The 13,304-nt window shown below is 42.2% G+C and overlaps 1 protein-coding gene across 2 annotated transcripts in view; it reads left to right on the top strand.

The window, feature by feature from the left end:
- The window catches only part of ARFIP1 (ADP ribosylation factor interacting protein 1), a 128,359-nt gene extending 115,363 nt beyond the window's left edge, over positions 1 to 12,996 (top strand). For both annotated transcript variants that reach the window (XM_004708712.2, XM_030887192.2), the window contains one exon: positions 11,197 to 12,996. In XM_004708712.2, coding sequence (XP_004708769.2) covers positions 11,197 to 11,352 — 156 coding nt within the window. In that variant the 3' untranslated portion in view covers positions 11,353 to 12,996. The remainder of the gene's footprint in view (positions 1 to 11,196) is intronic.
- Positions 12,997 to 13,304: the final 308 nt, after the last annotated feature.

The raw sequence follows: 13,304 nt of genomic DNA, 5'->3' as shown, positions 1-13,304 counted from the left end.
CAAGGAAAAACTATATCTATACCTCATGGACTTAATAAAAGGCCAAGACAGGTATACTTTCCTGCTTGCTTCTTAATGGAAAACCATCAGTCGATGGACAAGGAAAGCATGTAATTTAGAATGTTTAAATATTTGGAGGTAAAGAGAGGAGTTCGTACTTTGCATATTACAAGTGAGGAACTTCTTACTAAAGAATGAATTTTGTTCTTGCCTTTGTTCATACTTATAAGCCAAGTTACTCATCCCAGTGTTTTACTGAACATAATATAAACCTTTATTTTATAAAACTGTTGTTGGAAGAGCCAATAATTACTTTAAGAGCTTGTCAATTATAAATATATTACAACTCTTATTATAACAGGAAATTCATCCTCTTATTTGTCACTAAAGTATCTTTCAATAAGAAGCTATGTAATCTGATTTGGAAAAAAATTCATTTGGTTAAAAAGAAAGTGAATTTTTTAAATAGTTTTGATGCCTATAAATTATTGCTCATCTTTTAAATTTTCAGGCAATGACATTATAAATGGTGTTTATTTCTGTTGATACATGCTCTGTGCACAGGAAAATATTTTCCAGGTAATCCACTCCCTGTCACCTATCAGCCTGGCTCTTAAATTTCTCTTCCCGGTTTCTGTTTAAAACCCCGGCTTGTCTCTCTGTCAGAGTTGGCTTTGCCCTGGGACAGGTAAAGGATTGTACAGTATGTTTGAGGTCACTCTGCAGACGTTGCTTACAGTGGTTTTGCTTATTGCTGGTTGGGGTTACTCGTTGGTTGGCAGATCTTCGTGAAAGTTCTTTGTAATTTAATTCACAATGCTTTAGTGCATTTCTAAATTACTGTAATTATTCCTGATGTTAACTTTTGAAATTTTGACAGATTCACTATTCCATTTCTGTTTGGAATTGTTACAATTTTCCTCTTTTGCTCCTATTTTAAACCTTTGCTTTCCGCTTATGTTTTACGTATCCCTGTAACCACTCTTACTTTCTAGTGAGTCAAGATCAACTTGACAGCAAGGAATGTGCTGGTTATTTCTTACGTTAAAAAAAAAATCTTGATATAGAGAAAGAAGGCCATTATAAATTAGTAAAAAAAATCTATATAAAGGGTTTCATTTGGTTTTTATTGAAATTTTGTGAGCTACTGTTAACTCAAGTGGTGTTAGTTTATAAAAGAAACTAACCCCATCCCACCCCCAAGAATTTAGAGACACTGAGTCACATGGCTGGAAGGGAAGCTGAAAGGCTCAATTGAGATGATGCCTCTAAGAGAGGAATTCCTACTGCTATATTCTGGTGGTTGTCTGCCTTTGAACTGAAGGTGTACCCAGATAATCTGTGGTGAGTAGCCAGCTATATGCCCGTCACCTATTTTTCATTATTATTTCGCAGAATGTACTTGCTTAGCACGTACATTAGGAGCCCTGCTGGCTCAGGGGTTAAGTGCTGGGCTGTGACTGAGAAGTCACAGACTCTGCACAAGAAGGTTACGGTACACTGCTGCTGCTTCCGTGAAGATTGCGGCTTTGGGAAGCCTATGGGCAGTTCTGCTCTGTATGGTCACCATGAGTAAGAATTGGCAATAGGGAAGGGATATAGCATCCACCTGTATTCACTGCACCAAGGTAAATTTTATGTCAGTTTCTGTTTGGTCACAATTGCCCCTCAATAGATTCTAAATATAGGACATTTTTTTTTAACTAAGAAAAGTCTATGCAACTTGAAGATTTGACAGTCAAACTTAGTGCTACTGAAATTCCACAGTACATTATTGCATGTCAGAAAGTGCGCTAGACAATACTTTATTTCCTTTAACCCTGACCCCAGCCCCTCAGAGTAAGTTTGGTCATGGTCTCAGTAGATCAGTAGATCGGGACCTCTCACAAAGTTAAACTAACCTGTGCGGGGTATCACCAGGAGAACATGCAGATTGGGACCCATGCCACTCAGTGCCAAAAATGTCTTTGTTTCTATGCAAACCAGTTCTGCTAAGGGCTGGCCAGGGGGCTTCTGGGTGGTGCAGTCCCTTCACAACTCAGCTGCTCATCAGAAGATGGGTGGCTTGCATTCACCCAGTAGTGCCTAGGAAGAAAGGCCTGGCAGTGCACTCTCAAAAAAATTGAAACCCTTCTGTGAGGTACAGTCCTCCTCTAGCCCATGTGGGATCGCCATACAGTGGCATCGACTTGACCACAGCTGGTTCAGGGGAGTACTTCAGTAATGACTTGAGGGAATAGCAAGTACGAAATTGGCAAGACGGTGAGAGTTAGTAGGTCTTCCCTCAAAAGTTGGAAATAAATGCACACAAAAATATTATACTACATTTACTCCAAACAGAATTTGACAATGATTGGTAGAATTGCTGCCCCTTCTATTCTGCCTTAATTTCTCACCCACATTTCTGACCTCACCAGATGACAAACCTTTCCTCTGTTCTTTATTTCTTACTTCCCTTTGCCATTGTTCTTCCCAAACCTGTTCTTCCTACTCTGACTTTCCTCCTTTTCAGTGTATTTTGTGTAGCCCCCACCCCCACCCCACCCCCTTCCGTCTTTCCTTCTATTGCTGGGAGGTACTTTCTGAACGTTTTCATACATGTGCCTTTTAACTATTTTCTTCTGCATACTGAGTCACTGAAAAGTTGGTGGTTTAAAACAACAATGGTTTATTATTTCTTAGAATTAGTTGGGTCCTTCTGCTGGTTTCACATTCACCTGTTGGGCCTGCTGGGCGTTGGGCGGAGCTGGAGTGACTGGGACTCTCCCTGTGACCTTTCATTGTGAAGCAGGAGATCTGGGCTTCTGCCCAGGATAGCAGTAGTAATCTGAGTTCACTTGCATGCCAGGTGCGTTTTCATTGTAGGATGTGTAGTGTGCAAATGCTGGCAGTAACAGTCCACCACTGTGCAGTATGCTTCCCTTCTAAACTGCCTTCTCCTTTCTTGCCTTTATGTGATTGCCCTCTTTCCTAGCATTGCCTCTAGGGCATTGGTTTCAACCTTCCTAATGCTGCGCCCTTCATATAGTTCCTCATGTTGTGGTGACTCCCCCAGCCATAAAATTATTTTCGTTGCTACTTCATAACTGTAATTTTGCTACTGTGAAAGGGGTCGAGACCCACAGGTTGAGAACTGCTGCTCTAGGGGGAAGCACTGTAGCCTTTCATAGATCCCCCATCTCAATGACTATGGTTGGAATCAACTCAATGGAGTGAGTTTGGGGTTTTGGTGGTAGAACTAGAGAACTGGGGGAATACAAATTCTCCTGTACTTGTGGTCTCTCTTGAAAAGGGAAAAAAAATATTCTCCCCACAAACTCCTTTTTTAAAAATGAACTGGTATGCTTTTATTTATATGCCACTTAACATGATACTTTTCTGCCATCCTGTCTATGCAAGACTTGGTCTTACATGCTTTGGACATGTTATCAGGAGAAACCAGTTCCCGGAGAAGGACATCATGTTAGTAGAGTAGAGGGACAGCGAAGGAGAGGAAGGTCTCAAAGAGATGGACCGACACTGGGGCTGCAACAGCAAGCTCCGACTGGGGACGATCGCTGGAATGGCGCAGGACCAGGCAGTGTCCCCTTCTCTTGTGCATAAGGTCGCGATGGGCTGGGACAAACTTAATGGCACCTATCAACAACCATCAATGTACTATTTACCTTTGTATTCCTAGCATAGAATCTGACACGTACCAAAATCCAAATTTGCTGCCATCAAGTGGATTCTGACGCATAGTGACCCTGTAATGACAGAGTAGAACTGCTGCCCCTGCGGGTGTATGAGACTAAGCTCTTTATGGGAGTAGAAAGCTTCAGCTTTCTCCCGCAGAAAAGCTGGTGGTTGCTTCACAGTGTGCCTCCAGTCTGACATATAGTAAATGTTAGCTTTTGGGTTTTGGTTTTTTTACCATCTGTGTTAATCTGGGTAGACTAATGAAACAAATTCATAGACATTCATATGTGTATAGGAAAGAGCTTTATATAAAAGAGTAATTGTACATTAAGAAAGCATCCCAGCCCAGTCCAGATCAACTCCATACATCCAATACTAGTCCATAAATTCCTCTTTAGACTCACGCAGTCATGAATAATGCCAAATGTAGGAAGATCACAGGCCAGTAGGTGAAAAGTATTGTGGGTCCAGTGGCAGTAGAAGGATCTCAATGCTGGCAGGGGTCTCTGCGTGACTCCTACAGCTCTCAGGGCTCTGGCTTCATGTGACTTATCTCAGGAATGTCTCACAGGGAGAGTGTCTCTGTCCCTCCTCCAGGGAGCTGTTTATCTCCTTAGCACCTCCAAATGAGGTCATCAAGCTGCGACCTGATTGACAGGTTAAACTCCACCTCTTTACTCTTAAGTCTCAAATTGACAACAGATTATGTTACTATCACACCATCCTTGTATGTAAGTAACACCAAAAGTTTTCATTTGGAAAGATTTGCAGGCCTTAAATGTCTGGCCAGATAATTCAAGATGTACCTTGTTTTAGTTTATACAGACATTTCTTTGTGTTCTTGTTTCATGTTCTCTGAACCTCTTAAACTATATGCCTGCCAAAAACTTTATCTCTGCCCAAGGACAAAGAAAAATTCCTTTTGTTTTAAACAACCTTTGGGTGAATCAGCAGTGCTAGTGCCCTATGGTTTAAACAGTTAGAGGATTAGCTCAGCTCCTTCTCAAGGCTTGAGAGATGTTCATTCCTTGGGTCTCAACACTCTATGCACTGCTGGGTAGAAATGAGGCTTACTTCTTCACCGGCTGATATTGGCTATCACAGCCTCAAAGACATTTGCTGTACACCACCCACCCCCCTTCCCCCACAAAAAGTTCATACGAGTGAATACTTCACATTCAAAGAGTTTTCAGATAGTGCTATGATGAAGGCCGTGCTCTGATTAAACTCTTTCAATCAGAGTGTGTTAGTTTAGCCCTGGTGTTACTAGAGGTGTTAGATAGCATCTGAGCTAGGCTCACTATTATTATGATCATTACATCCTCGTCTGTTGCTTTTCCGAAGAGTGTTAGTATGAATACAGGTGCATGAAAAGCACAAACAGAGGTGCCCAGGACTCAGAGCAGTCACCTCCTGGAGGCTAAAGAATGCAGCTTGGCTTCTTCCACCAGACCCACCTTGCAGTTCCGGCCTGACTGTCTTGGGAGGCTTGTGTGGAGGAGGATCTCCTGGGCCATCAGTCAAAAGATTTGGATTTTAGTCCTAACTCACTCATCATGTGACACAGAGCAACTCCATTAATATGTTCTTGGGACTCAGTTTCTTCTGTATGTAAAACCAGAGGGTTAGTAGTGATCACCTGTGAGGATCCCTCCAGTTTAAATTTCTCTGATTTTATTCTACACTGATGACTTCATCTAGCATTTAATTGGAGAGCAACCCTATTAAAACGTTCCATCTCCACTCTCACATTGCCATATGCAGTCTACTGACCTGTACCATTCTTAGCCATCTTAGAAAAGCCACACGCAGGAAGACTCTTTCTCAGGAACTAGGTTTTGTTGGTTCCTCGGTTCTGCCTTATATCATCGGGGCAAGTGCCACGCCACTGGTTTTAAAACTGCTACGGGGCAAAGTGGATAGTTGGTGTTTCGTGTAATGTAGTAAATCCTGATAAGAAATCCCAAGTGAAACCAGATTTCAGTTCTGTCTAATCCAGACAGTGTAAATGTGTATGCAAATAGTAGTGACCTCCATGAATACCCTTTATGGAAGTGTTATTATTTTTGTTCATGTAAGCATTATTTCTGTTGTGAAATGTGTGCTTTGTTGTTTGGGGGTCTTAGGTGGTGGTGTGGCTATGAGTTGGTCAGCCATTCAAACCACCAGCCACTTGGTGGGAGAAAGATGGCACGTTCTACTCTCGTAAAAAGTTACCCTCAGAGTAGGGGGACGGGGCGGGGGGAGCCCATCTCAACGATCCCTCAGGAAAGCACACAGCAGAAACGTGGGTGAAGGGAGATAGCAGATGGTGTAAGATATGAAAATAATAATAATTCAGTTATCGAGGGTGGGGAAGGAGGAAAAAAAGAGGAGCTGATACCAAGGGCTCAAGTAGAAAGAAAATGTTTTGAAATGATGCTGACAACATAAGCACAAATGTGCTTGATACAGTTTGCGTATGGAAGGTTATGAGCTGTAAGAGTCCCCAATAAAGTGATTTTTAAAAAAGAGTTACCCTCAGAAACCCACAGGGGTGGTTCTACCCTGATCTCTTGGTTCAATGTGAATCAGAAATTACTCGATGACAGTGAGTGAGTTTTTAGAGGTTATAAAAGAGCATAATCTATAGTGACAACGTTAATCAGTACCCACCTAGGGCTGGAGGTTAGAGGAGGGAATTCACTGCAGAGGGTTTGCCAAGTAACTGACCCACTGCCATCAAATTGTGTCCAACTCATATTGACCCTCAATAGGGTTTCTGAGGCCCTAAATCCTCACAGGAGCAGACTGCCTCGTCTTTTCCTTCAGAGCAGCTAGTTGGTTTGAACTACCTACCTCGGAGCAGCCCGGAGCTTACCTGGCAGTGCCACTGGGGCTCCTTACGTAACTCTCGAGGATGAGGATGGTAGAAATGTTCTCTATAAGTGTGCATTGTTTAACGTCTATGAGACAGTGTGTGAAATAGGGCATGATAGTATTTGGATGATGTGCAAACAGCCATATTAAAAGCTCGTCACTGCTGCAGTGAGGGGCCTGAGGAACTGCTGCCCATGGAGCGGGAAGCCACCGGGAGCATTGTGCACCTGCACAGCAGGGGCAGCCCAGGAACGAAGCCCCCATTCCCAAAGCCATGTGCTTATAAGACTCTGGGTTGGGAGGTCTTTAAAACTTACGAGGGTAAAATCAACAAAGGCAGAGCAGCTTCCATTTTATAAGTCAACTTGATGGACCCATCGGCATATATGAGTTGGACATTGACCAGACTTTAAGTGACACGTATCTGTGCATAGGTACATGTATTTACCAAACTATGTGAATTAGTCAATTAATATCGCCCTTCTAGCCGTAATTCCTTACATGTTATCCTTCTGGGCTTGATATGCCCATGGCTATAGTCCTTATGGAGGGCATCTTTTTTTTTTTTTTATTAGGAGCTCTTACAGATATTATAACAGTCCATAATTAAATTAGATTAGCATAATTGTACAATTGCTGTAACCATCAACATTCAAAACCATCAAACATTTAAAAATGTTCTCTTCTTGAATTCTTTGATATCAGCTCCCCTTTGTCCCCTCCCTGCCCTCCCCTCCAGGAACCCTTCTTATTAGTTGTTATTGTTGTTGTGGGTGCCAGTTACATAATCTCCTGTCGACTTGTGAAGGGCTGGAGTCTAGCCTGTCAATCAGGTCGCAGCTTGATGACCTCATTTGGAGGTGCCATGGAGATAAATAGCTCACTGGAGGCCAGATACACCCTTTCCCTGTGAGACATTCTTGTTGACAAGCCACACAGAGCTGCACTGATGGAACCAGAGACCCACGCCAGCACTGAGATGTTTCCACTGCCACCACATCCACAAGACTTTCCACCCACTGGTCTGTGATCTTCCTGTATTCGGTGTCATTGCATGTGTTGTGTGAGTCTAAAGAGGGAATTATAGACTGGTATCAGACATAGGGACTAATATCGGGCTTAAGGACTCGATCTGGACTGGACTGGGATGTTTTCTTAATATATAATTACTCTTTGATATCAAGGTCTCTCTTGTACACATATGAGTGTCTATGAATTTGTTTGTCTAGTCTACCCAGACTAACACAATATATATATAAATGTAAAATTTGCCATATCTTACACCATTCAGTGTATCTGTTCACTTACAATTCTGTCATTTGTACCCCTCGAGTGGGTTTATACAATCATTACTATCAGCTCCCCTAGCCTTCTCATTACCCTCAATTAATCATTACTCCCCTTACTGTTTCTGAAGGGTTATCTATCTTGGCTCTCATGCATTGAGTGATCTCAATTATGTAAATGAATGTACCACAGGTCTAACAAGATTAATGAGGTAAAACAAAGACTATAATAGTAAGCGGAGGAAATATTAAAGAACTAGAGGATAGTTATGTTATGTGTTTCATCTGTGCTATATCACACCATGGATATGTCATCCCTTCCATGTGGCCCTTCTGTGAGAGACTGTCCAAATTATCTTATAGGTGGGTTTTGGGTCTTCCCTTTGTCCACACTCCGTCACATCAATTTGATTGCTTGTTTTTGAACTTCTGATACCTCTTCCCGTCAACACCTCATGATCACAGAGGCTGGTGTGCTTCTTCTATATGGGCTTTGTTGCTTCCCTGCTACATGTCCGATTGTTTAACTTCAAGCCTTTAAGACCTCAGATGCTATAATTTTTAATAGCTGGGCACCATCAGCTTTCTTCAACACATTTGCTTATGCACCCATTTTTTCTTCAGCAATCATGTTGGGAAGGTGGGCATCACAGAATACCAAATTATTAGAGAAAGATACTCATTTACTCTGGGTCAGGATAACAGTTAGACTTGGAATGATTTGTATGGTCTTTTTTTATTTTTTCTTTCCATGTCTGTCTATACAAGACAGGCAGGAGAAGCAATCCCAAGGAGACAGCGATGGGACCAAGGGTTCCAGGAGGGAATGGCAGGGGAGGAGCGGGGAGTGGGGAAGGGTGAGCAGTGAGCCAATAATGACAGGGACAGGGGAAGAGTAAGGGTTCTAAAATTGACAGTGAGGAAGGTATCACATTCCTGACTGTCTGATCAATTGCAATGTATCTGAGAGAAATTACTGAGAGATAAACTATGAGTAAACATAATAGTGAGGCAGGAGGAAAGAAAAAGAAGGAAGTAAAAAATTATATATATAGGCACCAATATAAATTCATATATATGTAAATATATAAAGATCGGGGTGTGTGTGTGTGTGTATACACACACACACAAGGAAGCAGATGGATTTTCCGCCTCTACTCCAGGGCATTCTCTGTTGTCCTGATGGATAGGATTAGTGTGGGATTAAGACCAGACCATAAAGAGCAGTGGTTCTCAACCTGTGGGTTGAGACCCCTTTGGGGGTCGAATGACCCTTTCACAAAGGTCACCCGATTAATAACAGTAGCAAAATTACAGTTATGAGGTAGCAACAAAAATAATTTTATGGTCGGGGGTCACCACAACATGAGGGACTGTATTAAAAGGCTATAGAGGGTGTGAACCCAGCCACACGTTTGTTTCCAGGAGGACATATTTAAAGTCTACTTCAGTAGAGGGTGTGACTCAGGCGCCATCCTTTGTTTTCCTTGGATGAGGTGTAGATGCTGGTGCCACTGAACACTTCTCACACAGTCACATCCCCTGGAAAGCCAGAGCTCTACTTCCTGGCTGAGCTTTGGTAGAAACAAGAAGACCTGCTGTGACTTGTGGACATTTTTTACTCTGACGCTGGACCCTGCAGTTGGCTCACCTCTGCCTGACCCTCCCTCAGATTTGGGACTGAAGAGCAGCACCCACCATGTGAAATATTTCCTCAAATTTTCCCAAGTTCTGTGGGACATTGCAGCCAGTCCCCGAACCCAGGGACGTGAGGGAGTATGCTCAAGAAGGAGTGGGAGCAGAGGGGAGCAGAGCAGAGTCGGACAAGTGGGACATCTTCGCTCTCCAGCTCCTTGGGACTAGCCTGGTATTAATTCTTGGAAAGGAAATGATTACCACGCTGTGCAGTTACTATGTACATGTTTTATGGTATGTAATATAAATCAAAGTTTTGGGTGAGGGAGAAGCCTACTGTTAGCTCTTCTACCAAAATATGTGTACTACTCACTGTAAGCCCACTGCTGTCACGTAAGTGTCAACTCACAGTGACACTGTAGGACAGAGGAGGACCTCCCCCTAGAGTTTCCTGGCTGTCAGCACTGCGGAAGCGCGGCCACAGCTTTCTCCTGCAGAAAGTGTGACTGCTGCATTGTGGGCACTGCCGATCTTCAGTCAGCAGCCGAGTGCGGGTCCCTGCACCACCAGAGCTGCTCCTCACTGCACCCACTGCCAGACCTCCCTCCCCGGGACCTACAGCCCTCTCTTCACTGTCCCTGACTGTGACTTCAATCTTCCGGCAAGTTCACTGTGCACTTAGTAGGCAGTGTTTCAAAAGTCACATTCGCTGCCCCCCTCCTCCCCCATGGCACTGTGAGTTAGGCATTAGCCTGCCAACCACAAGGTGAGCAGGAGGGATGAGACTGTCTGCCCCCATCAAGATTTAGTCTTGGAAGTGGTATGTTGATGTGAGTCAGAACCTACTCAGTAACCATAGATACCTCCAGTCATCTAAAGGTACTGTCAGTGTCCCCATGCTCCAGATGAGAACACTGAAGTTCAGAAATATGAAGGGGCTTTGAAAAGCTGAGGGGAAAATGGAATGAAAACATCATGGGCTTTTGCCATGGGCTGTTGACACCCTCTCATAGCAAGTGGTTGTCCCCACGACTGCTACCTTGTATTCCTTTCAAATGGAGAACTGCCTTCCACGGTGTTTTCTTCCACGGTGTTTTCTGGGCCAGTGGGCATGGGTGTGTGCATGTTTTTAAAAATAGAGTGAGAACAAGCGATACATTTTCATAACTTGGTTTTGAAATTTTACTTTCAATCAACCTCTTAGATGTTATTCTGTTTCATACTTCTCGGTCCCATCTTCTGGAGGCTTGTTCTGTAATTAAAGTTCTTTCAGGAGAAAGTGTCAATTTTTCTCTGACAAGCGTGGATTTTGACCTGGGGATTTTAAAATTCACATTGCACATGAGTGGGCTGGGGCATGTGTATGGCGAGATCGGGAGACGTTTACTCTTTTCATTCTGCTCTTTAGTACTCGAATTTTATCATTTTGAGCAAGCTTTAGGGATGTGATTTTTAAATTTTTTAAAATAATGTCTGTGCAACTAAAAACTAGCTAATATAATTGTATTTCTATCGTTTCCTTTATTGAGTTAGAGGAAGAAATCACCAGAAAGAATGTGCGTGATATAATGACCACAGCTGCCATGCCATATAGAACGTGTTATGCCCTGTTTCACTTAGCACATTTCAGACATGTTCACATCATTACACATTTTAAACCTTCATTTCTCGCGATGTGTAACATGCCTTGAATGGGTAAACCAAAATGACGCGGCGTGTAACTCTGCTCTCTGCACAGGTGAAGGTGTTGCACAATCAGCTGGTCCTGTTCCACAACGCCATTGCCGCTTACTTTGCCGGGAACCAGAAGCAGCTAGAACAGACACTTAAGCAGTTCCACATCAAGTTGAAAACTCCGGGCGTGGACGCTCCATCTTGGCTTGAAGAGCAGTAGTCACACCTGCGGGGAAAGCCGAGCTGTTAGATTTCCAAACACACCTGAGAAGAACTCAGCCGAGTGGGGAGAAGGGGCGTGGGTGACAACCATTGCACAAACAGCTTTAATTTCCCCCTTTTTCATACTGTAACAATCAAACTGTTAAATTGGAGGGGGGTGTGAGTGGCTTTGATGTCAGCATAATTTCTATAATCGGGACACAATAATTTTTCTTTTTGAGAAATCCTTTTGTATGGTGAGGGTTAATGGCTATTTCTGTAGTTTGAAAACATCTAATATAGATTTGCACTGACAAGATAAAAATTTGAGGTTTTGGGTCCTGGAAATAAGGGCCCCTTGAGACTTTTCCAAAGGGAGGTTTACATGATTTGTTTCAACATCAGATATTTTGTATATGAGTATATTAAACATCTTTAAGAGATTCATGTTCATGTGTTATCTTGAAGAAGAAAAAAAGAAACTGTTTTGCAGAGTGAAACGATGGTGTCCCTGCAGCTTCCACACACAGACTGCAGCTCTCATAAATGACTGGTTGATTTGTGGAGTTGTGGCAAATACCTTTTTAAAAATAAATTGTAGGTGTGTTTAAACTTTTTTAAGACACGAGAATCACACTATCATTTTGTGAGATTTTTAAGCTTAATGCATCTGCATTGCCAAAGTCATTGGGCAGTTACGTTAGCAATTTCTTTTGATTCATAATGAAACCTTCTTAAGATAATTTTTTTGATAGGTGGACTTAGGAATTGAAATTCTTGACAGTTTCTAGTAGAAATCTGAGCTTAGTTAGTTTTGGGATAGATTCCATTTTGATAGAAGTGAATTCCTAGACAGCTTTTACTGACTTCTATATGTAACAATACCATTTAAGCCTTAAATCACAGATATGTGCCTTCTCAGATAGCAGTAATTCTTGTCCAACCAGTGTACATAGCCCATAAATAAAAACCTTTCAGATAATGTGTGATGTGTCTGTTCCTCCCTTGGAAAGGAACGCCGTGTATGAATTGGGGGTTCTTTGTACTCATTAAGCCGCCTTTGAAGTTCATGGTGAAATCAACGGTTGGGTTTGCTTTGGATCGCCTGAATTCCTTTTGAGGAATGGTGCGTGGGATGAGTCTCTCCGTGTTGGAATGAAAGGGTAGTTAGTGTAGGGTGTGGCGGGAACAGGACAGTAAGAGGTTGGAAAGGCCAGCCCTGCTTCAGTTGCAGGGCACTGTTGATGATGTGGTCTGTGGTTGGCTTGTCCACTGTGTGGTCCTAGCAGTAAGGTAATCTTTATTAAATGTAAAGTTCTCTTAATTTTTGTCACAGACATAATACTTTGAGAGTTATCACTTCACCGATTCATTTCTTTTGTGTTGAAATGAATTGCTTAAAATTACCGTTACACATTTTGTGCATTGTAAGATTTGTTATATATGTTCGGATGCCTTTTTGCTTTCTTTTTAATTAATATGTCTTTTCAGTGCTTAATACAATGTAATGTGATTGTAAACCATAATCCTATTTTAAACCATTCCTTCCTGTATATTTGTACTCGGAGAGCCTTCTTTTATTCTTGTGATAGTTCATCTACATTCCCCAGAATGTGCCTCTGGTGTGAATTTTGTATTCTTATTAAAATGGTTTGCTGCAGTATCTTGTCTCCTTGGCTCGTCATAGTTTAAAATAAGAAGCCACTACTTAAATAGTATAAAGACCTATGATTTGACTTTTCAAACAAAAAACAAAACACACCAAAAAATTGTTTTGTCACTTCATTGTTCTATCTCAATACATAATTTTTCCTTTAAGGTTCCAAACCTCTAAGGGGAGTTGAGTATGTCCAATGTAGTATCTGAGGAATTAAATAGCTCCATGGATTCATGATTTTTCCAGATCAAACTAAGTATGTCAAGGATTCTGAGAGGAAATAAATCGGCATATTAACTGGTGACACAGCTACT

The sequence above is a fragment of the Echinops telfairi genome, unplaced genomic scaffold, assembly GCF_000313985.2.
Source record: "Echinops telfairi isolate 266 unplaced genomic scaffold, ASM31398v2 ScPeMD7_5868;HRSCAF=6743_1, whole genome shotgun sequence".
Classification (NCBI taxonomy): domain Eukaryota; kingdom Metazoa; phylum Chordata; class Mammalia; order Afrosoricida; family Tenrecidae; genus Echinops; species Echinops telfairi.
The sequence above is the reverse complement of the archived record's forward strand: the minus strand, read 5'-3'. Positions and strand labels throughout refer to the sequence as shown.